The sequence below is a fragment of the Accipiter gentilis genome, chromosome 6, assembly GCF_929443795.1.
Source record: "Accipiter gentilis chromosome 6, bAccGen1.1, whole genome shotgun sequence".
NCBI lineage: Eukaryota > Metazoa > Chordata > Aves > Accipitriformes > Accipitridae > Astur > Astur gentilis.
This window is the reverse complement of record NC_064885.1, coordinates 17,370,522-17,395,576: the sequence shown is the minus strand read 5'-3', so window position 1 is coordinate 17,395,576 and position 25,055 is coordinate 17,370,522. Positions and strand designations below refer to the sequence as shown.

At 38.8% G+C, this 25,055-nt stretch overlaps 2 protein-coding genes across 11 annotated transcripts in view; both read left to right on the top strand.

The window, feature by feature from the left end:
• Nucleotides 1–372: 372 nt before the first annotated feature.
• On the top strand, nucleotides 373–4,046 carry POLR2D (RNA polymerase II subunit D). Its single transcript, XM_049803433.1, has 4 exons — nucleotides 373–469; nucleotides 1,920–2,100; nucleotides 2,542–2,637; nucleotides 3,423–4,046. The coding sequence occupies exons 1-4, from the start codon at nucleotides 397–399 to the stop codon at nucleotides 3,499–3,501; spliced, it is 429 nt and encodes a 142-aa protein (XP_049659390.1). The 5' UTR covers nucleotides 373–396; the 3' UTR covers nucleotides 3,502–4,046.
• Nucleotides 4,047–6,050: 2,004 nt separating this feature from the next.
• The window catches only part of WDR33 (WD repeat domain 33), a 70,616-nt gene continuing 51,611 nt past the window's right edge, over nucleotides 6,051–25,055 (top strand). For 4 of the 10 annotated variants that reach the window (XM_049801914.1, XM_049801912.1, XM_049801910.1 and 1 more), the window contains exons 1-2: nucleotides 6,055–6,214; nucleotides 23,419–23,643. In XM_049801914.1, coding sequence (XP_049657871.1) covers nucleotides 23,440–23,643 — 204 coding nt within the window. In that variant the 5' untranslated portion in view covers nucleotides 6,055–6,214; nucleotides 23,419–23,439. Of the gene's footprint in view, nucleotides 6,215–23,418; nucleotides 23,644–25,055 lie in introns of all 10 variants that reach the window. The other 6 variants (XM_049801906.1, XM_049801905.1, XM_049801907.1 and 3 more) reach the window with 3 other exon arrangements.

The window sequence follows — 25,055 nt, the reverse complement described above, 5'->3', positions numbered from 1 at the left end:
CAGAAACAAAGCTCCAGCACCCCCCTGCTCTCGGTCTTTAGGAGCTAATTTCTAAGCGAGCTTAAACACACCTTTGAGGGCTGTGTTTTGTGGGGAGGTCCTGAGGCGCCCCGTTCCCCCTCGGTGCCCCACAGGTGTAACCGCGCTTTTTTACACCCTCCACAACGCCAGCCGTGCGCAGATGACAAGAACCGCTCTCGGCCCTCCCGGCAGCGCTCACAGACCGCTCCTCCCGGCCTAGGCTCCGGCCCTCCCCGCGGCACCTCCCATCACCCGGCCCGACCCTTCTCCTGTCAGCGCCGGGCGGCTCCGCGGCGGCGGCTCCCCCTGGCGGGCGGCGGGGCTGAGGCGGAGCCGCCTTTCCGGCCGGCGGGGTTTCCGGTGCCGGCTGAGGCGATGGCGGCGGGCGGCAGCGACCCGCGGGCGGCGGACGTGGAAGAGGACGCTTCGCAGCTCGTCTTCCCCAAAGGTGCGCGCCGCGGGGCGGCTGCCTGAGCGGGGGCGACGAGGGGGCAGTGGGCGCCGAGGCCGGGGCGGGCGGTGGTCGCAGTTTGGCGGCGGCTGCTGGGTAGCGCTGGGAGTCCGCGGGCGGCTCTGAGGGAAGGAGCTCTCCCGTCCCCGCGGCGCTGGCCTCGCCTCGCGGCAACTTGGGCCGGAGCGCTGCTCAACGTCCTGAGCGCCCCACCAGCTGCAGAGCCCCAAGCGTTAAAAATTGGGGATAATAAATAATTTATATATATATTTAAGGACCCCACGATTGCTAAGATATGGCTGGGTTTACTTATACGGACCGCTACGTGTGTACAGGAATAATAATAATAAAAAAATCACGACAGGTTATAGCGAAAAGATTCTTGGTTTTTGAGATAACCACTACTTTTTCATTGGTGTTTCTTGGCATTAGAATGGTACTGCATTTTAGGAAACCAGCTGTCCATAGGCTGAGTTGTAACTAGGGTCACTAACAGTCTACATATTTTTTTCACAAAACTACTCGGTATAAATTCTAGAGCTGTATTTACACCTCAGAGGGGCCCTGGAAGAGGAGGGGGGGAAAAAAAAAAAGGGCCACTGTGCCGCATTTTTTAGTTAAGAGCAAGAGCATAGTCCTGAAAGCCTGGGTTTTGGATGTTTTTACACTAAAATCTATTGTCCAAGCTACTTTACTGCTCCAGGCAAAATAAAGGTTGCCAGTCTCTTTCTAGTACTGCTGTGTAGCTGACTGCTTTTGTAAAACAGTGCTGAAGGACACTCCGGGATGCAGTCTCTGATCCTGCTGCTTTGAACAGCTTATACTGCTGATGTTGAAGGACCTTCCTGTTATTGGAGCAAATATAGTGGTGATGAACAAAACCAGAGAGACATGGCTGAAAAGGGGCCGGGGGGGGGGGGTATCTGTTAAGATTGGTTAAAACTTTTTTCTGATAATAACATTTCAGTAGGTAAGTTACTTTAAGTAAAGGAAGCCTTTTTAAAAACATTCAGCAGCATCCACATTTACTTTAAGAACTCGGAGGCTTCCAAAGACTATAGACATCATTTCTGAATTTTTTTAAAATTCAATTCTGAATACTTTTTCCTAAAACAAGTCATATATTACTTAAGTTCTGCCAAAAACGGGTGAAAAAAACATGTTGCAAAAATGTGACAAACCAGGAGGTTAGGGCTGCAAATGTAAACTGTGTGGGCAAAAAGACAATTGCATTGGATTGTCACTCAAGGTGGTGTTATTCTTATCAGCATTTTCAGTACGAAACGCTGCCCAATGATTGGTGGGAGGGCTTCACAATTGCTGTGAAACACACTGTTCGTTTCCTTATTGACCAAAGCTAAATTTACCTACAAAACTTCTGTAAATGTATTTTTTGACCCATGCTTCACCTTTTTTTTTATGCTGGTGTTCACTCATTCAAATGTAGAATTTGAAACGGCGGAAACTCTTCTAAATTCAGAAGTACATATGCTTCTTGAGCATCGTAAGCAACAGAATGAGAGTGCAGAAGATGAGCAGGAGCTTTCAGAAGTCTTCATGAAAACCTTGAACTACACAGCACGCTTCAGCCGCTTCAAAAACCGTGAAACCATTGCCAGTGTCCGTAGGTGAGTGGGAAAGTTAGGGTGTAAGACGGTACTGGAGAATTTGGTATACAATATTGATGCTGCTTTTTGAAAGTACAGTTTAGTAGCGTTTCCTGATTTGTACTATAATTCTGAATCTTGTCTTTCTGAAGAGGCAAGAAAGATGATCATAATTCTTTGTGGAGGGTTGTACTTTGTTTAGGTCAAGCCTCCTGAACTGCTTTGTTTTCAGCATTTAAATGACAGCTGATTGCATTAAATGGGAGAATTTTCTAGACTTTGTAGAGTAATTAGGGGGAATTGGAGTTAACAGATGTGACTTTTTTTCCTCCCCTCTTGAAAAAACATTGACTTCCGTGCCACAAGCAGAGTAAAAAAAAAGATATCTCTCTGGTTTAGTTTATGCCCTTTTATATCTCTATCTTACTTGTAATTTCACCAGGTTGTTGCCTTTCCTTACAGTTTGCTGCTTCAGAAAAAGCTCCATAAATTTGAATTGGCATGTTTGGCTAACTTGTGTCCTGAGACAGCTGAGGAAGCAAAAGCTTTGATTCCTAGGTGAGCATTTACATATAGTAAAAAGATTGCTTTATACTTTCCTGTAATTTAAAGCTAGCTATGGACAGATGCCCACTCTTCAATCCAGCTCTGTTGATGGAAAAACTTTTTGTCAATCTTTCTTCACCTATCCATTGACCTGAGAGTGAGGTAATCTTTGTAACTGTCCCTAATGCATGTCAACAACATTGACTAGGTTAAGTGTGAACAGCTTAAATTGGGGTTCTTAGGCCACCCAGCTGCATTTGGAGGGTTTTTTGGTTTGGGGTTTTTTGGTTGGGTTTTTTTGGTTTTTTTCTTTTTTTTTTTTTTTCTGTTGGAGCAAATGACATATACAGGACAGCAGTAAATTCTATTATCATATCTTGATTTGTTACCTCATGGCCTGAGACAGAAGAGGGAACAAAACACCTGAATTACAGTTTCTTCCCTGTATGCTAAGATTTCATAGCAAGACTGGACCAGCTTATAAGCATGAGACTGCATGGACTTCATATAGAGGTCTGTTTAAACCTGCACCTGCCTTGCCTTTTTAATAAAATGTTTTGATATTATTCATCAGAAAGGTCTGGGAAGGATGGAGTTTTGTCAGTTAAAGAGGAGGCACTGCATAGGATTAGAGTGCTATTTGTACAGTAATGTTATAGATGGTTCCTGGTGGTACCATGCAGGTGGGTGATGATGGTGTTGAGACTGACAGGTGACAATTATGGCTGTCTGAAATTAATCCAGGGGGAGATTATTTCTAAAACCTTTAATGCACCCTCATTGTTCTTTTCTAACAGCCTGGAGGGCCGATTTGAAGATGAGGAATTACAGCAGATTCTTGACGATATTCAGACTAAACGCAGCTTCCAGTATTAAGGTTAACCCTCAACTCCTTTATCTGAACAGAAAAATCTGGGAGCTTTGACTGTTTCTCAGCCCTCTGGACCAATCCACCTCCCAGCTGAGTAAGGGGAGTTGTGGATACAGTGTACTCCGGTGCTGTGTCATCCGCAGGTGCATTCAGACAGGAGATGATTGTAGTCCTTTTGGTTCGTTCCACCTGTATGTTGGTAAGGACACCTGTATTGCGAGAGCCAAAGAACCTGAAAAGCCTTTTCCCAGTGGCCCGAGTATTTCCTTCTTCCAAATCCCTCTCCCTGATTTGGAAATCTTCAACACGTTTCAGTTTTTTAGCAGAAATGTAGATGTGACTTCTTTTTATTGTGAACTTCTAAAGGAGATGGAAAAACTTGTTCTTGACTCTCGGAAGGTTTAGTGATGGGCAGCACGGCATCAGTTTCTGTGATGTTTCTGGGTTTTGGGGCTTTTTTTTTTAATTGTTTGATCAGGACAGTGGATTTTCACAGCTTCAATAATTTTCTATTATTGTTTAGTGTAAATTAAAAGATGTTTCTAATTAAGGCTGTGTGTTTTATAAACATTAGGTGCTTATTATGATTTTATTAATGAGGACCTTTGTGATAAACAGATCCTGTGATTATTAACCTGTGTTGGAGATCTGGGGACTCCAAGTGTGTAATAATGCAAGTACAATTTAGGACAGGTCAGACAGAGGCATTATTAACTATGATCATAGTGAGAGAACATTTGGGCAGCATTTCCCTCTCTGCTCCCCTGTTCTCTGTCAAGTGATTGCACAGACCCAATATACTGTTTCAGAAAAGAAAGAGGTGAGGAAAAACATTCACTTTGATGTTAACAAAGCCAGGTATCCGCCCTGGGAGGGATGGACTCCTTAAGTAGCTTGCTAGCTGCCACAATTCTAAGAAGAAATGAAACAGTGACACTATGGAAGGATGGCTCTTGGTGGAGCCTGTGGAAGTGGCACACGTACTATTATCTTGGCTCAGAAGTGGGGAGTTGGCAACAATCACAGACTGTTAGCTTTTAGTTGAAAGGAATGTTCTTTTAGTTAGGATAAACTTCTTAGATAGCCCTCTCAAATCTTAAATATTAATAATTCTACCACCACTCCTGCAAGAAGGAAAATTGTACAGGAAAGAACAGCTCTGACAAAGAGAAAGACAGGTGTGTTAAGGCACTACTTGTGATGATAAGCAATAGTTTTGCTGATGTTGCAGAAGGGAGAGAAATATGATATTACTTCAGCTCTTACTGGAAACTTAACATTGCTGCTGTGCTGAAAAGCCAGGCTGGTTTCTGACAATTGGTTGGGCTACCTCAGCTGAAGCACATTACCTCAAATAGCATTTAATTCTGTGCTTTAGTGGCATTACATCTCCTGCAAGCCAATAACCAGACATGCCTTTCTAATTAACCACAGTAACTTAAACTGGATCAGAATAATTATAACTAAAGAACAAAGACAAAAGCAAGGTGGCATGGTGAATCTTTGTTTTATAAAGCTCAGTGGCTCCTTTTGATAGGGGATATGCTTTCCAGTGGCTGCTCCCGCTCTAACTTGGTTTGCCCTGTAAAATGTTCCTGTTCAAGCAGCTTTAAGACATTTTCATTTTTTAAATACACAGGCTCTTGTATCTTAATGACAACTCATTTTTATTCAGAAAAAAAGCACCATTCAGCACCTCTTTACCTACAGTTCTGGGTAAAAGGACTTAATGATTAGAATTGGGAGGCATTACTACTTGTTGATACCTTTGTAAATCTAACAGAGGCCCAAGGAGGAGCATTAACAGACTTAGCAATCTGAAAGCGATCACGGGAGATTTGCACTATCCTCCACAGACAGATAATTATGAGCCTTGAGATTAGCTGTTCCTGATGTGTTTTGAAACCTGGTCATCAGGAGGGGCAAGAAGCAGCTGTCCAAGGGAGTTGTGCGAGCTGCGATTCTGTTGTAGCGCCGGGCTGCTTGGTGAACGTGTAGGCTATTAACGTGAAGCAGTACAAAAACAGAGCCATGCGGTAGGGGAGACGTGCGAGGCGGTGCGCTTTAGAAGCGGTCATTTGTCCGGCTGCCAGCACTTCCGGTTTTGAGGGGGCTGAAGCCAGCAGACACGGCGGCAGGGGCGCCCTCGCCCGCAGCATCGTCAAAGCGGGGCCGGGAGCGCAGCTTCCCCGCCACAGTGGGTTAATGGGTTGAATTTTGGTCATCCTTCCCTTCCCCCCCCCCCAACAAAACGCAAGAGGGACACCGGGCGCGACCCTCCACAGCGAAGCACTTCCGGCGCCGCGGCCCGGCCCCTCAAGCCCGCCCCGCGGCCGCCTCTCAGAGCGCACGCGCGCACCTCTTCCCGCCTCCACCTGCGAGGGGAAGAGTCGGGGAGGGCGCCAGGCTTCCGGTAGCGCAGGCGCAGGTCGCGGCACGGAGGGAGGCTCGCGGAAGGAGCGCGCGCCCTGCTTCGCGCGCTTGCGTACTGGCCGCAGTCTTCCAGCCGCTGTGCTCCTGTGGGCGCTGGGACCGCCTCGCGCGCCGCCGAGCGTGCTGACGTCGGGCGCGTGCGCCGCCCTGTCGCTGGTGGGGGAAGGAAGATGGCGGCAGGCCGCGGTGGGGGCTCGTGAGGCGGCGGCTGCCGGGGCCGGAGGGACGAGGCGAGTGGCGAGGCGACAGGAGCGCGGAGTTGGGGTACGAGAGACCGGCTGGACGGTGAGTGCGGCTCGGTGCTGGACCGCTGGCGGGGCGGGGGTGAGCAGCTTGGGAAGTGCGGCTGCCTCCGCCATTTTTAGGCCGCGGCCCAGAAGCGGTGCGGCCAGTACCGGGAAGAGGCCGAGCCCCGGCGCGGCTTCCCAGTGGCGGGGAGTGGGCGTAGCAGTGAGAGTCTGCTGGGACGCTCTCGGGAGCATGGGGCCCGGGCCTTGTCCGCGGGTTGAGTTGAGCTCAGGGCCGAGCTCCGCGGCGCCGGGCCCATGGGGTGGAGTGTGCTGGAGGGCTGAGGTGGCGGCGAAAGCTGGGGCTGGGAGCAGGCATGTGGTCTCCTTTGCTGCATAGGTGTCTGGTTGTGGCCTCGCTCGACTCTCTCAATCCTGCCTTTTTTTACTTTTTTATTTTTTTGTAACTATTATTGTTCTTTTCTCTGCCTTGGATTTGAGCAGAGATCGGGTTCTGACTGCCTGAAGATGCGGCTTGGGAAGCCCTAGCCGTTAAGATTAGATACAGCCATGTGCAGCAGGCACTTGCTTATTCTGGAAGAGTGGATGGATTTAATGACAATATGGTGGCACATTCCACTGATTGAGACTCACCAGTCTACGATTATGACATGGGTAGCAAACCTAGGTTACCTGTTACATTCCAAAAAATACTTAAGCATTTTTCCATTGGAGAGAACTAATTAAACGTTGTGCCTTTTTGAAGTTGGATGCTATTTTTGTCTTGCTGACTCTTAGCTTTTTTGTTATGAGTAGACAGGTGTATGGTTTCACATACAGTATTTTGAAATATTGGTACTCATTTGAGCACATCTGTTTGTCTTACAAAAGTTGTCATAGGTAAGTAGTTCTGTACTTCACCAGTTTTGTACCTCATTATATTCTGAATTGCAATTTGTGAGTTGTATTTGGGAATCTGTTTTCCTATGTAGAGATTGGGCCCTCATCCTTCTCCTTGCAACAGATGTTTATTCTTTTATGTGTTTCCTAACTGAAACTCTTCTATTCTTCCTTTAAGAAAGGCAGCACTATGTACATATTTGTCAGAGAGTTTATAGCATGCAAACAATATTGGGTCATGCTTTGGGGTTCTCTTCTCCTGAATTCTTTATCAGCTAAATTGACTTTTAATTCTCAACAGTCTGCTGCAATATTGTGCCATCATCTTTAATATAAGGATATATAATCATAAAACATGTTTCAAAATCTGGTTCTTAATATCTTGTTTACTTGTGCTGTAGTATTTCTAATGGGAAGATCTGAAAATGTAGTTAGAAGACATGTCACTTAAACACTCCGCATGATAAGAAAAATCTGGCATCTCTTTAATTGCTTTGCTGTTAGTATTTTTTGAGTTCTTTGCGCAACTGCTCTGCAGTTTAGAAGGTAAGCTTTACACAACTTTCCTGCATTTGACTGTTTCAGAAGTGGATGGAACTACCAGATTATATTAAGAGTATCAATGTTGAGAAATAAACATTGAAAGATGAGGAAACCCCAGATCTCTTTGAGCTGCAGGCAATGTTAGATGCTAGTCACTAGTGTACATTTAATACTCTGCTGCTAGAGCTGCTAAAACCTTTTAACTTAAATGTCAGTCACTATAAACATTTAAATTCTTTCCTTGCTACCAGAAGTGTTGGTCCTCCATTGAATCCTTGCAGCAGTAAACGTTAGACTGTTTGGACAATTGAAATTGAAAATTTCTCATCAGTTTTGTATTCCTGTTATCAGCAGAGGTTAGCACAGGATGTAATAACATAGTGATATTAAACTGCGCTTGAGATAGAGGTACTAGGAAAGCCTTCTCTTGCTACAGCAAAGAGAGGCCTTGATCTGAGGAGGGGATGAGAAATCTTCTGTTCTGTTCCCATACTTAGCAGATATCTTAGTCTTCTGACTCACCTGAAAAAAAATATTGTGGAGAAGACTTTTGGTTGAGTGGGAGTATGGAAAGAACACAGTTCATTTTTTTTTTTTTTAACCGAGATGATTCCATGCAAATATTTCACTTTTTGCATCTGCTAGCCACAGGGAATTTCCATAGTTTGTTCACTAACACTGGAAATGAAAATAATTTTAGCCTTACCCAGATGTTACTCTAGCTTATAATTTAGAAAACTAGTCATATCTCTGTGCAGGATGTTGTAAAAACAAGCTGAAAACTTCAGTGTGTTTCTGAATTTTACAAAATTTGCTCTTTATTTGCCATATTTTCATTCCTGATATTGCATCATTTTGTTATTGAAAGTTTTATACGAAGTAAAAATACAAATATGAAGGTTTGGTGGGTATAGTTAATGAAGAAATGTCATCGATAAGTAAATCTCAAACTGAATACTGTTAGAGCTTAATGGTGGGGTTGGGGATACTGGTAAAGATCTTTCAAAAGATAAAAACCTTAAAATAACCTTAGTTTTTCTTCTCTTAGAGAATCTCTGAAACAAGAGCAGAGAAGTAGGCTTTTTGATAGCTAAATAGTTATTTGTTGTTTGTATTTTGTTGTTATTAATTTCGCTTCAATTTAGAACATCCGTGATCCCATATTTTTAAAATGTTGCTAAACTTACCAGCAATCCATTCTTGCTCACCAGTATTTAAAAAAAATACTCAACACTTGATAGAATGTCATTTCTAGTTCAACCAGCTCTCCACATTCAGGCTGGGTGTACCAGTCATTCTGTTGTGAAACTTGAAATGTGATATGAAGTATATATTTACCAGGAAAGAAAGTAAGCTAGTTTCTCTTCTTTTGTGCAATATTACTTTTGATAACACATTTAGTATAAAGTCAGTGCATGCACGGTGATGTGAAATGCTAGTTAAAATTGTTCTTCAGTTTGTGGTAATGTAGATTAAAGTTTATGGTGGGAAAAGGTAAGGCCTGAATGTGTTATAGCGTAGTAGAAGCCTGCATTTTTTTGGAGGTTGTAATTAGAAAAGTAGCTAAGTATTCCAGCCATTCATTGATTGCTTATTTTAAAAGGCTTTATTTCAAGTTTCTTCCCCTTGTCTAAAGGGGATGTGATTTAAAAAAGAAAAAAAACAACACCAAACACAAACACCCCAAACCCAAAACAACTAACCCAGAAAGAAACATTAACACTGTAGTACTTTTTAATAGCTTAAGCACAAGTCAGAACAGATGAGTTTAAATCTGCTACTGACTTGATACTTTCCCTTGAGCCATTATACTTTTTTGGTACATTTCCTTCTTACTTGCTTAGAGTGATGACAGTTAATGATTTCTAAGGCATTCTCTGAATGTGGAGGCATACTAGAGACCAAATTATTTTATGCTTTGAAACTAAGCTAACTGATATTGTTTCTGTTCTAGCTCTGCACCAAATTATAAAATGGAAGAAGTATGATTCTGTGTAGTAAGAATGGCTGTGATAAACAGATCCTGGTTTATCTAGGAAGCTATGTACCTGGTTTTTACTTGAGGGGTTAAAAAAACCCAAACACAAACGAAAACAACGAAAACAAAACAACAAACAAAACCAAACCCTGTTCATTTAGATACTTTATTAAACAGGAAGAATAAGTGCCAACTTCCATAATACAGGATAATCTTCAAAGCTAAAAATCCATGTAAATATACTTTAAGGATTGAAAAATCTACCAAGTCTAATAATAATGAATTGTACTGAGTAAGTTGCAGTGAAATCTTACCAGGAATTGGGGGTTCTGTTCTAAGTAGTTTCAGTAGTCATTGCTTTTATCATGATTTCTCTGTTGTAGGAGGAAGGACTTGCTCTACGGTATTAAACTTTGCTATTGACTAACGCTGATAAAACTTCTGTTGTACACAAGCATTGTTCCAAACAATTACGTGGAAGTGTTCTTACATGTACATAGAATATAAAAAGTATTAGCAATTTTTCACATTCTTGAGATATAAATGAAAACATCTCTTCCTCTGTGGGCACTTATATACTGCATCAAGTAACCCTGGTACATTTTTTTCTGTCAAAAAGGAGTTAGAAGTTTATTTTCCATTTTATTTTTCATTTAAATAGGATTTTTCCCATACACTGTTGTTAAATCTGAACACTTATTTTCTGTTTACTTTTAATTAGTTATGATAGGAAGAACAACAGCGTGCTTGTCGTGAGCTCATTACTGTTATTTAATTAGTCTTCAGTATAATGAAATGTGCTGGTTCAGAAGAATACTATTAAATTTTGAAACTTTGAAAATGTTATCAGTGGAGTTGTAAATTTTATGTGGCCTAGAATTCTTAGTTCTTTTAAATAATTAAAATCATAATATTCTGCTGCCTTTCTTCTCTTGGTACCAGACTTCATACAGTGGTGCAGGCAGCTGTACAGAGATCCTTTTCTGTAAGCAGAAGTACGATGGGTTTTTTTGTTGTAATCTGGCTCAGTTTTCTGTTTTGGCCTGTGTCTTAAAAACAGTTTCTGTGAAGTGGTAGGTATAAGAAGAGGTGATGGGAAATACCTGTCCGTGCCATAGCATTGACTTATGCTGTACTGAGTGACTGTAGCCCTGAGTTGAGAGGCAATATGCACTGTTCGTAGTTAATATGGCAGATATATCAGTTCTTTATAAAATACGTTCCTAAATGTTTGAGATCGTGTCTACTTAGAACCAAGTTTTAATTTAAGGCAGTTGGTCATGAAGCTTGAAATTTAGATTGCTCTTAGTCACTCACCTGTCACTTTACCCAAAAGTGAGTACCCCTGAGTAGAACAGCGTGGCAGGATTGGCCAAAAGCAGTGTTGCAGCAAAAAGTACAGATAAGTTGACACTGTTCAAGATGAGCACATGCATACTTGAAATAATCCATGTTTCTTGGGTTTAAATATTTGAGGGTTCCTTTAAATAATTTTCCCAAATCCAAAAGAAACATGATACAAAAGAATATGTTAATATGTCCTTTTTTTAAAGGGGGACCAGAGGCTGGATAACAATGAGTCTGTAGTATTTTTTATTGGTTTGGTGTAGTTTTCATGTTCATTATGAAGTTTTTGCAACACAGTGACTTGTATTTTACCATGGCTATATGAGTATTCATCTGCGAATTTGAGTCTGGCAGGAGCTGCACTTCGACTTGGGTAAGTAGTGCCACAGCTCCAGCTGATGCAAGTGCTTGACTTACAGCCTGAGGACTGTGTAATGGTGCAGCTTTACTCTGTCTGGTGTACATTTGCAGTCATCTAAACTGGCATTGCAGCCCAAAATGGTAACTTCCCTTGCTTCTGGTTATTTGATTTTTCTCCTGTGTCAGTAGAGGCATTCCTGGAACTCCGTAGTCAGTTGGCTGAGAAGCTGCTCTGGGTTTTGACTAATGTTAGCAAAAAGGGCCTCAACACAGAGCAGTTTCTTAGGTGGATGGCTAGTGTGGTCAGCAGATGTTCATGTTGGCTTAAAGGAGGGATCATGTAGGACAGGAACACACAATTGGAGTCAAGGCAGGACTGCTTTTTTTGGTGTCAGCAGTTTTAGGTTGGGTTTGGGTTGTTAGGGAACTTGATCTCAGCAGTCCTCTAGACTCTTCCCACAATGCTGAAGTTCACTCAGTAGCTATCGCTGCAGTTAAATTGTGTGATCACAACGAGCAGTTGTGCTTCCTACCGTTGTCCTCCTTCCCTCAACCCCAGCAAAAATCACCACTTAACTTTGAAAATGCCTTTCTTGTAAGCAAACCATTGCATTTCTTTGCTGAGAGTAGTGAAATTTTATGATTATATTACAATCAAAAATTGTAGATTGCCCAAATTTGCAAGTAGGAGGATTCCAGACTGGGTAAGTATTAACAGAGTATGTCCATTCTGCGATATTTGCACTGTTCCTAAATTGCAGAGTTTGGAGTTAAATTCATACTTGAGTCAGTCATCAAACCATGTTTTGCGATCTTTTTCTACTGGTGGATGCAAATATTTTGGTCTCCTTGGCAAATTCAAGCCCAATAAATAAACTGTTTCTAATAATATTATTTGTAGACTCTTGGCTAATAATAATAAGCCACAGCTGCCAAACTTTCTGTACAGTAAGATGAAAATACTGACCTAGAACTGTTCACTGAAGTGCTGCTTTTGCCAGGAAAGGTTGCTGATACTCTCAAGGCAGGTGATACAAAGTAGGAAAGAAATGCCAAGGGATTTTAGACCTTTGGAGAATTCTGGTTTTCTAAACTGAAGGTCTCTGGTGACATACATTTCTACTGAATTGTCATTCTCATGGGGAGCTTGACTCTTCCTGTAATTGGGGAAAATCTTATACTGAACCCTTGCTTTTTGAAAGGCTTTGTGCAGGATTGATGTATGTGAACTTGAATTTCCTTTACTGAGAAATGTATTGATAGAGCAGATGAACACATGCTTTTATTGAACAATACTAAATGGTAAATGTGAAGGCTGTTTACTAAAGAAGCTTAAATGTGGTCATTGAGCAGTGTATATGTATCTTCATAATAATATACAGGTATTTGCATGGCTTGTAATTCACAAGGAGAGACTAGAAAACTTACATTCCTGGAAGCATTGGCTGTATGATTCCAGTTAAAAGCAAGTGTATTTCTAACTCATTTTCAGTTGTGTGAGCAAGTGGTATATATATCAGCCATCAATTTAGAACTGTTCTAGTATTGAAAGTTCCTTTATATACAGGAGTCTCTTTGTTGACTGTGTTTTAAAATAGGCATGTTTCTGACAAAACTTTTAGAACTGCTTGAGTGATAATTGTGTAGACTTTTAAACACTGAGACCTTAAAAATTACAATAACTAGTACAGTTTATTTTTTCTATTGTAAGTTTGTTCCTCATTGGGTTAAAGTTTCTATCCTAACGAGTAGCAAACAGGGATTATGCATTGATCTTCCACACCAAACTGTGGCAAAAGAGTAGTTCATATATACACTACACTTTTAAATCTTAACTGGAGCAGATACTGAGAAGCTACACTTTTGAATTCTGCCTTTATCCACATAAATAATTTACAGCCAGAACTTTACTTGATCAAAGTAATTTAGAAGTGCAGTTTTCTTTCACTGTTTCCATAATTTAGGGGGTGTTTGGTTGATGGGGTTTTTTTTTTAAAACTTCTCTGATTCACCAGTAAGTCAGTAATGCAGAGTGTTGTTAATGTAAGTATGGTTTTAATTTCTCTAGCAGGGTCTGTAAGGCTTGTTTAGCAGCATTGTATGATTTGATAAAGTTTGAATTGTTCTCTTCAATTCCACAACTCTTGCTTAAGGCTGTCTCTATTAGCTATGTCTGGGCATAGCAACTTGTAGGTATTTGCATCTTTTGCTGTAAACATAGCTGCTAATCTAACTGCTTGAAAACCTTGAGGTTTTTTTTTTGGGGGGGGGGGGGGTAACAAACAAATCTCTGTCTTGGATAAATCTTTCTGTGTGCATCTGCTACATCTTTTTATCAAATCAAAAAGCCTTGAGGAAAAAAAAATCTCTTCAGATGTTGCTAGTAAAATACTGTGAGGTAGTATGTTACAGGGCATTTATTTTGCAGTGTGGCTGTGAAAGTGCTTAGTATCTTCTTTTCTCATATTGAATACATGAAGTATGTAAATAACCTTGATGTGTCCAGAAGATGGGGGCTCTGACACACAAAGCCTCTGCTTCTGGGTGTGAGTTAGGGTATAGACATGGGTGGTGAAGGGCTTTTACCATTAAAATATGCATTTAAATAAAAATAAGTTCTTTTGTCTTGAAGTGTTCTACTGAAGTATAAAATCTCTTTTTGGAGAGATAAGTAGAAAAAATCTTTGAAATATGGCTAATAACTACTGAAAAACATTGCTTTTTGGTTTGTGGAGTTTTTTACCTTCTTGTACTTCTCACCATATAAAGGCATATTTTTTTTTCACATGATAGCACTATTTCCCTTCCTCCTGCTCCTCCTCCTGGACTTCAGCTTCTTGGTCATGGAAACTTAAGACACTATTCTTGTACCTTTATTTGGCCCAGAAACTGGTATGGCAAAAAGTGTTGCTTTGTCAGAAGACTGGTCTGAGTAATACTAAGGAACACTTAAAAAAGAGGGGGGGGACGGGACCATGGGTGCAGGCATTCTTTGGGTCACAAAGAGATTTTCTTAACTCTTCTCTTTTGATAATTTCAACATTTGCTTTTACATAAAAGTTGCAAAAGTTCTGAATATGTATGTTAAGCATTCAGTTGATAAAGATTATGAAAGATGAATCTTTATAACAAGTTACAACTCTTACTAATTTCCAAGTCTTACTAAAAAGGCCTTGATACCTTCTTGTCAGCATTGAGTTTGCAACTTGTAGGGACTTAGATACTCAACTTTGTTTAATATATTAAAAAGTATGTTTCTGTTTCATAGTGTGAAGAGAATCAAACTGTTGTTAGATTGTATGGACTTTGTTCTCTTTATTGTCAGAATTTCAGTAGGTTATTTCTGAAACAAAGATACTGGTTGGTGTGTTTCCCTATTTTAAGGTTTGTCCTGCAAACTACTATAGTCCTTCTAGTCCTTTTCCCTTCCACTGGTCATAAAGCTCTCTGAAGACTTTTTTTGTAGGATTTCTTGCTACTCTTTCTCCACATCCCCCCTGTTGTTTGTGTGTTTTATACAAATGAGGGGTTGAGTCTTCTAAGGACTTATCTCCTGCCAGGAGCCAAGTATAGACAAATGAAAGCAAAATGTCTGCATTTCTTCCATATGGTACCTAAACAATAATTTGTCTCTAGAATCCAGTAAAGTTCCAGTTCAATCATATGTGAGCTGAGGTGGAAGGATGATGATAATCTGGTGATTTGGGAGTTATGTACCTAAACAGTAGGACTTGAGTCAAAAGGGACCTGGATACGCTTGAGGAATGGGTCAGCAGAAGCATTCTGAAGATCAGCAAGGAGACATGCAGAGTTCTCCATGTGCGGCCATAGCCTCATGGATTTGTACAAGCTGTGAAGTGACTGCCTGAATAGCAGTCTCACTGAAGGGGACCCAAGAGTTACAGTGAATGCCAAGTTGAATATGGACCAACAATATGTTCTCCTTATAAATGAGGTGAACTGTATATTGGGTGAGACTGGGAGGAGCAACCCAACCAGATTCAGCTGTGATTTTTTTTTCCGCCAAGATCAGTGTTAGTTCAACAGGCCTTGATGTAATAACCAGCTGAAAAATGTCTTGATATTTAGGATTAGCAAGGATGAGAGGCCATTTTTGCTTTTAAACTACTTTTCCATTGTTGTTTTTTAGTATTTGTCATGCTATGTTATGTGATTTAAAAGTTAGTCCTAAAGTTTTGTTTCCTGACAAAATGGTAGCAGCAAGGTAAGGCAGCATCAGTAATCACTTCAGCATGAAAACCAAGCTGGATGTATTTCAGCCAGTTAAGATGAATTACTGTTATCGTAGTGACTCACAGTAGTAAAAGACAGTCTGGGTTATAATCTAAATGCAGGTCTTGACAAATGCTAAGCAGGAGTCAAAGGAATGTATTCGTGGTTTAGAGGGAGGAAGAATATTGTTTTATTATTAAAAAAATCATAAAAATATTGTGAGTAAACTTTAACTTAAAGCAAAACTATCAAGTCAGTAATAGTGAAATCATGGCAGCAGACCAAATCCTGTGCATCTTCTGAGGTTTAGATGCAGTCTGCCAAATGTACTCTTACTGCAATTGGTTGCTTCCATGTTTGTTTTGAAGCACGCCTCAAGAAACTTGCCATATAAGTTGCTTTTCTGAGGTGCAGAAGGGGAATAATTCTAGGCTGTTTTACTTGTGAAAGCGGTTTTCTCTACTGTCGCCAATGTGGTAAAGCAGCACCTGTCTTTGAGTCCTGTGAACTAAAGTATTGTGACTTTTTTATGATGTACGTAAGCACCCGTCTTCTGAAAATATGACTGCTTTGGAATGAGTCAAGGGTTTAGTTTGAGCATAAAATGAGGAATATTTGAGATTGGTTTAATTGTTAGGTATTTGTTTAGCCCTAGAAATCCAAAATTTGAAGGAAGTGTTAAATGTACATGTAACTTACATGCAGCTAAGCAGACTCACTGTTTAAGGTTGTCCGCCAGGCTCTGTAATCTGAGACTTTCAGACTGGCTGTTAGAAGTTTTTTTTCCTGATAGCCCATTCTCTCTTGTGCTTTTAGATGTCTTCATTTGCCTGTATGCTTTCTCTACTATTTCAGAGTTTCTTGGGCATAGTGTGCTTCTATGTGAAACTTCAAAGGTGTAGGGCTTTTGTCAATTAAGTGTCAGCACTGCTTCTCTTCCTGCAGAGAATAAACCTTTTGAATCAAAAACTGTATCAAAATAATTGTATTTTGCCAGGTCTTGCTCGCTGTATAGTGACAAATGATTTTCTTGATAGGTACGCTAGAAATGTTACGTGTTCTGTCCTTTCAGACTCCATATCATGTGTGCGTATGTGTTTAGCTTGTCTTAAAGATCCAAAAATTTTAACTTCATGGTGAAACTGGGCATGATGAAAGTACAGAACTGAAGTTAAAGGGGAAAAATATACTTCTGCATTTTTAGGTCCTTGATTGTGCCAGTGTAGTAGATACTGGGCTATGTATGAAACAAAAATGTTTGGAGTGTCTTCAAATAAGAACAGGTCATTGAACCTTTTGGGCAGAGTAGTTTACTTTTACTTAGCCAATGATTAATTTAAGTATCTGTTTCTGTGGTTTTTTTTATGAAGATGTAGGAGATTTTATTTTTATTTTATTTTTAATTGTTAATTTTTATTTTTTATTTTTCTTAAAAAATTTTTATTTTATTTTTAATTTTTTTATTACTATTTTTATGTTACTATTATTTTTTACATTTTCTGTTGGAATAGAATGACTGGAATGAGGAAGGATGCCCAGTCCTTTTGCCCCCACTTTGCATGGTCAGAATTTAAAACCCATTTCTAGGAAAGTTTTGTTCACAAGTAGAATGCAATAGAGAACAGATGTTAATGTATATTGGGAGTACAGCAATAGGGCCCTGGGGAAATCTGCTTGCTGCAAAGAGCAGTACTGTTGCTTAATAGCAGTCTTTTATGATATAGGTCAGTATTTTTGTCTTGAGTTTTGTCACTTGTTGTGTCGTGGACCTCCAGCACCTGTGGATAATCCAGGAGTCTGTTCTTAGATTTTTAAGAATGGACTTATTTTTCTTAGGTTTAAACTTACTATACTCACATGTTCTAGAAAATTTTTGGAGGTCTGCATATAAAAATGGAGAAAACTACATGCTATTGCTGTGCCTTCTGTAATTCAAAAGTGGGAATAATATTTTTAAATACTCAAAGGGCAAGAACCTTACACAACTTTTTCTACTGTTATAAGGTGGGGGTTAATCTGCTTTTCACAAAAATGTATTATTTCATCACCACAGGGGTAAGTTGGGCAACTTTGCACTTTATTGTTGCATCTCATTGTCCAATGAAAACTTTCCTTATCATTGGAGTATATGCTGTTTTGACAAAAAGTGTCATTCTGTTAATGCAGTTCAGAGTCAAGATGGGTCACAATGTGGCTTTGACGATGGGAATGTATTTTTCTAACTAATTTTATATTCCTGCTTAATACAACCATTACCTTTCATAACTAGTGTTGATACTCTGTAAGAATAACATTAAATTGTATTTGGTTTGATTGTTTTTTTTTTCAGAACAGGTGCATTTATTCAGATGTGCTTGCAGATTTCTTAAATACACAAATTAAAAAATGCAGAGGTGCATTTTTTCGGAGATGACTATTTACAGTAGGATTTTTGAATGTAGAGAAATCTTACTAAAAGGAAATTAAGTGGTATCTCTATACCTTGTAGATGTAAAGGCACTTGTCTAATCAAAGAAAGATGGTATTTACTACTGATGTATTGAACAATAAACTTGTTATGCTAACTTTGCATTGTGGTGTTCTTACCTTATACTTCTGCCTCAGAAAGCTGAGGTGTTTTTTCTCTAATAGTGGGTTGTTGGTTGGTTTTTTGTTTGTTTTTTCACTGAATGTCCTGAACCATGTTTTGGACTCCTGTGTGCTATTGCAATGCAAATAATTGCTATTAATTTTCACTGTTTCTGTTACACTGTAAAAGTGCTTGCTTTAAAGCCTACATGTACTTTGTTTAACTGTCTAATAAGCATTTAAAGAAGTAGTGTACAGATACACTCAGGAAATTTTTAACACTTGTTTTCCTTTGCTGCTTTAGCCATTTCAGGGGAACGTCTTTTAAGTTGCAGCATGTTCTGTTGTAGCGAGCAGTGTAGAGTTTGCAAAGTAACTGGCTGCTCGCACTCCCCAGGAGAATAGCCTTCTGTTCTACCATTTGGAAACATACTTTTCTTTTGACGTGTTCAGGTTATTATGGTGTTGCACCCAAGTTGCTTTCACTTCAGTGAAAAATAACTATTAAATAGGCAAGCATGTTTTAGTTACCAGTTATTGCACTTCAATAATGATGATCTTTCATTTTGGGTAAATCATATACATTTTGTCAAGATTATACATAAATCAGATTTTTTTTTCTTTTAGTATTGAACTGTCTGTAAGAAGTGAGAGATTTAATGTAAGCCGTGACTCTCTTTCTCCAAGCTTTAAACCAGTTATAAATATTAAACCAGTATAGAAGGATGCGTTGGTGTTTTCATTTGAGTAGCCTAATTTGGTTTATTTTGATTTAGTGAACTTATGCGGTGAATTGCTTTGGTTGCATGATTTTGGGCAGCAAAGTCCAAATCTGTCAATTTTCAAAACATACTGCAAGATTCATTTTGATATTAAAGAAACAGTTGTATGCAATAAAATGATAAAGTAACAATGTTACTAAATTAAATGCTAATGTTATCTTTGTAGCCTTATTTGGTACATGAACTAAAGTGTTACATTTTCTGTAATGGGCTAGTACTGTATGTGACTCTTCACTTGTTTTAAAAAGCAAACAAACTGTAAATCCATCTATCTTGTGACACCATGCTGTCCTGGGTATAAGGTCATCCTCAGTTTTCTTTCATTTTTAACTGTTCTGTAGCCATATCCCTGTGATTACTCAATAGCATTAGTAAACCTGCCATCCTTGTGGCACTGTTAGGAATTAATAAAAGGCTCTGTTGCAAGTGTATTTGTTGACAGTTAATGAACAGCAATGGACATCTCCGGTGCTATCACAAGCTCCTTGAGTTCTGTTGTGCAGTTTCTTCTACCCAATTCTCTCAACTATTTTTTTTTTTTAATTTCTCTCTCTCTCTTCCCCCCCCCCCCCCCCCTTCTTAAACCTGTGTCTATTTGTCAGGTTTCTCATTAACTCTCTTTCTTGACTGAGCTTGCTCCTCAGTGTTGTTGCTTCTGTTGTTACTCCTACTCTTACTGTGTTTCTTCTAACTTGTCTTTGGGGTTTTTTTGTCCATCTGGTCCTAATCCTGCCTTCAGTTTCATGTCAGATGTGCCTTCACTTATTCTCCAATTTGACTGCATTTTTCAGGCTTTCTTTTGTCATCTTAGCTGAAAAGTAGGTCCAGTTACTTATCTTCCAGTGTTTCTGGATGGCCCTATCTTTGCTCAGTGAATTCATTATATATTCTCTCTATATCCCCAAATACATTAAGCCCCCAAATGTGTGAAAGCTAGTCAGCTTTGAAAGGCTTTTTGTGGGGACAGAAAGGGGAAAACTGACAGTCAGCACTCTGAAAAGTCGTGTTTCTGTTGCAAACAATAAGGATGCATGAAAGAATGGCATACAAAAATTCACAGTTCAAATTGTGGTAAAAGTATAATGAAGAGAATAGCAATTAATTAGTAACATTTCTATCCAGAAACAATAACATAAGAGCTGACCTATGCTTCATGTTGGAAAAATCTTGCTGCTGTTTCTAATTCTGTACGTTCTTCCTTTTAAACTCTTGTTGATGGACTCTAAAATAAAAACAAAGTTTGGTACTTTGATTAAAATAGGAAATTGGATGTTACTACTCTGGATTACACGTTGTCCTCCAATATTTGTTTGTATGTCTCTACTCATGCTCCCAATACGACAGGAGCTTTAGCTGTAGACGCACTGAATTCAGACACTGTTTTAGCTGACATAAAAGATCTAAAGGAGAGCTTGTTGAAGCATTGGTTTGTCCCAACAGAAGACAAAGTACGATACTAATAACTTAAATGGGTATATTTGTCTGACTGAAGTAGAGGTCTTTGGAAATAAATGCTCCAGTTTCATCTGATAACTGAATCTGTGTCAACCCCCCCTTCATTTCTAAAGGTTCTTTGTTTGAAAACTTCACTCTGTGTGTATATACACACTTCTATGTGCATGTGCACACACTTTTTATATATCTGTTCATATATATATGACAAAGGCAAACATGACTTGGGCATAAGGATATTATGTGGATAAAAGCATGATATTTGAGCCATTGTTAGAAAAAAATCATGAGCAGCTGGGTAAACAAATCTTTTGGCAAAGTTTGTAACTGTAGGTTGGAGGCTTTTTGCGATTGAGGCAGTGATCTGGGATGTTGGAGAAACTGCTTAGAACATAAACAGAACAAACCTTTCATTTTCCTAATCCTGTGTCATCTCCCTTGTCGTGGTGTTGTAGCTGTGATGTCACATATTGCCTTGTCATAATCGTGAACTCAGAAGGGTTTGTAGGCATGAAGAGGGGCATTTAACATGTTTATGCCTTTGGTCACCTTTTAAGTAGTAGTTTTTGCTGATGTTGATTGCATGTTAAGTGGATGTTGTTTATGCTAATGTAAGCTAGATGTTGCTTGTGATAGTTTTAGGTATGTGCAATCTAAATTGATCCATATCATAGCTAATGCTTTATTTACCTATGTTGGTAATTGAAAAACCTTCAGGAGATTTTATGAAAGATGAGAATAAATGGTTAATTAACTTGTTGCTTTGGAGCATTTCTCTAAAAAGACATTTTTATGTAATGTTTTCTTGCAAATACATTTGATAAAAGTGTTTTTGGAAGCCCCAGCATATATCTTTGTCTGCATTCTTGGTCTTGATTCTTGAAATTTATTTTTGCATTGCCTATAAGAGTACAGATGTGTGACTTTGAAAAAATATCTTTCCCTCTGGCTTAAAGCACTGCTTGGTATAGGAGTGTGTATCTTTAGACTTGAGAGAGATTAGTACTGGAAATTTTCTCTTTTTTTTTTTTTCTTCCTGAGTAATGAATAAGCTTTAAAATTACATTAAAAAGACTTTATTAATGGACTTGCATCTTTAATACCAGCTTGTTTTGCTTGTTTGAAGAAGCTGCTTTCTCTTTTTTGATATAAAAGCACTACTGTCCTTTTTAATTTTACTTTTGAGATTTTGAAACTTTCTGTACAACAGTTCAATACCTTCTGAGAAGTTGTAAGAGAATCTGAGATAGTGTTAGGGGTACTTGACATAGTTCCTCCATGAGAAAGTGTTGATACCTTTTTCTTGTTTCAGGCGAGCTTAATATAGTAATTGTGTTGTTATAGTGGTGTTACAATGTGGCAGTATTTGGAGGTAGACGTGGTGTCTTATTAGACCCCACAGGGTATTGGGCAGCTTTTGGGCAAATGAGCCTTTCAGCCACAAGATGAAGGTTTGTTTATTTGAAAGCTGGTATCTCTTTCCAGTTACACAAGTTAGTCTAATAAAAGCTGCTACTCCTGCCAAAGGTCTTAAATTTCCTTACCTCATTTAAGGAAACATGCTGCTTTAGTTTGGACTTGTTTGTCTTGAGTGGAGAATAGTTGTAATGGCTTTTTGGTTTTTCCCCTTGCACATTAGAATTGTTTGTGTAGCTAACAGCCAGGTGTCATAGATGGCTTGTTTTATAGCTGGCCTGACACACTTTCAGTAGCAGTAGGCAGGAGTGTGTGAATTCTAAGTTTGCAAAGCCTGTGAAGGTTAATCCCTGCCCTGTGCCAGCAAACTGTCTCATAGTTAAAGGGCAACTTGCTCCTTGTATTTACAAAGAACCTCTTAAAAAGAATCAAACTGTGTACTACTTTTAAACCCTCTTTTATGTCTAGCATTTCTATTTTAGCTTTATTTTGCTGTTTATAAAGTGGAAACATTTTTCAGTTATTGAGATCAAATAAGCAAGATAAAATTTTAAGACTGGCAGTTGAAACAACTTTCTAACTCTTCCAAGTTGAGAATATGAGTATTTTAACTAAATAGGAAAGTATATTCATGAATTTACTAACAGATTATTTCAACTTAAAAAAACCCCAAACCTACTAGTTTCATTTCTATTATTTTTATTAAATGCGCTTTGACTCTGTGAAGACACTAGCCTTCATGCAGAGGAACATTTCTCAGCTTTTTTGCACTCCCTTGATAACAGTGTTAGTTTATTTTGGCTTAAATTTTTTTTCAAACTGTAAGTTTGGGATTGGGGGGAAATACAAGTTGAAAATTAAGTTTGAGCTTTCACTGGTTCAGAGTATGTCACTGCTTAGTCTGAAGTTAGTATATACTTTAAAGACAGTGTATATTGTAGTTTTCATCTGTGAAGAGATTGCTGTGATGTCATTTAGGGACTTTAGACTGATACATCAGTTTTTAGACTCATTTCCTTCTGTCAGAAAAAATCTGAATATTGACATTTTTTTCCTTATCCCTCACATTTTCTTAACATTCTCAGTGGGTCTTGTTGGGAGGAAGTGATATTCCGTTACACTTATCAAACCTTGTTAAATAAGTAATCCATTTATTTTGTGATAATGGAATTCAATGTACACCTACAGGTCGAATGTGATCTGTGGTATATTTACTATAAATTATGTAAAGGAAATGTAATTTCATTTTCAGGTCCTAGAATAAGATTTTGAGGCAGCCCTTTAAAACATTTTTTTGTTAATAATTAAATTAATTTGTAACTAATGTGTTTTCTGTTGTGTATTGAATCTGAAATATCATAGTCTGTTGAAAGGTCTTACTGTTTCTTGCACTTGTACTGATTTTACTGAGGACATTCTTCTGCACATTTCTAATTTAGGGATAGTAATGCAAACTTTGTAGTGATCTGTTTCAATACAAAATCTCTCTTGATAGAAAACGAAGTATTTGACCAATGTCAGTTGTATGTGGCACAGGAGAATAATAATTGTTCAGAGGAACCTGCAAATATTTCTTTGCAGTGCCTTATGAAGTTGTTATCCTTGTAAACTTAAGTTAGTGGAGATATTAATGTGGGATTTTTGTCATTATTATGTAGTAACCTAGTGTTTCACTTTTTGCAGTCTTTCAGAAACAAGATAGCCATGGCCACAGAAATTGGCTCCCCACCTCGATTTTTCCATATGCCGAGGTTCCAGCACCAGGCGCCTCGGCAGTTGTTCTACAAAAGACCTGATTTTGCACAGCAGCAAGCAATGCAACAGCTTACCTTTGATGGAAAGCGGATGAGAAAAGCTGTGAACCGAAAAACCATAGACTACAATCCCTCTGTAATTAAATATTTGGAGGTTAGTTAATTTTTTGGTTTTGTTTGAAAAACTTATCTCCTTCCTGAAATTTGTGATTGTGCTTTCGGTGTCTGTAGAGCACTGGAATACTGGGACATCTACTGCTGCATTTTCAAACTAAATGGCAAATTCTTACAAATTTGGTATAGTATGAATATAAAGGGGTTTGGTCCTTGGTAATAAAACTGGACATATACACAGCTGATCTTGTAGTTTATGTAAACACCAGTTTTTACATTCTGTCTTGGAATTCCAGCTTGGAGTGCAATTGAGTGTCTTGTGTGATATTCTGACTTTTCAGTGAACATAAAAGCTCATTATAAATAATCTAATTGTTCTTATTTCTGTTTTGAAATAGAAATTTCCTGAAGTGAGAAGTAAACCCTTAGTATTTTCCCTCCAAAACTAGGGCACCATAAAAATATTTTCTCATCATTTCACTAAATAGCACTGCAACTTGCACTGTGGTCTCTGAAAGTCCCTTTCTATACAGTTAGTAGATACAGAACAACTTAAATGAAGTTTTGTTGAGGAAATGTTTCTGTAAAAATGCTTTTTTAGCTTTCCTGATGGGGTGGTATTAAAGTACTCAATATTACCTCAGAAGAAATAGAATCAAATCTGTAAATACAGGAGCTGCTGGAATCTCAACAGCAACATTGCAAAAACATGATGAAACTAATTCAATGTGCTGTGGCCAGTGCATGATTATAGCTTGTAGGCGTTAACAACTGGAAGGCTTTCTTAATAAATTTAAATTATCTGCTAAGATCTGTTTAAACACCAAACACTTAAAATATATCCTTATATTTTAAGAATGCCCCAAAATTATTCTATTAGTAGTGGACTAATTGAAAAAAAAATATTTTAGTAATTCAGGACCTTTCTTACTGTGGCAGAAATAAGCACCCTCAAACTTCTGTTTATTAAAACAAAGTCATATCTGTATGTTTTGGATGCTTACACAAAATTAGGATATACCAGAATTCCATTTCAGTCCTGGCTTCAATAATACTGATTTAATTTGATATGGTTCTATAAAAAATTAGAAAAGTGGTTTGTATGTAATTTACTCTTGGCTTAAGAAATTCTAGCAAACTGTAGTACTGTGCTGGAAATGTTTTACCTAGAATTTTAGCTTATGTTTCTAATACATACACAGATCCAAATTGGTAAAGTCTATAGCACGAAGCTGAAATAATTTTTAATTCATGTAAAGTGCTTTTGAAAAGGTTGTGTTTGACAGCTCACAAAATTTAACTAATCGAAGGCATTTTTATCCCTTGGTCTTCTAAGTTTTATCCATTTGAATGCAGTTATCTTTATGCTTCAGCTGCAGAGGCTTCCTTTCTAGCTCGTGTCACTGTGCAGGATTTCACTTAGAGTTGATCATTCCTCAATACAGCTCCTAA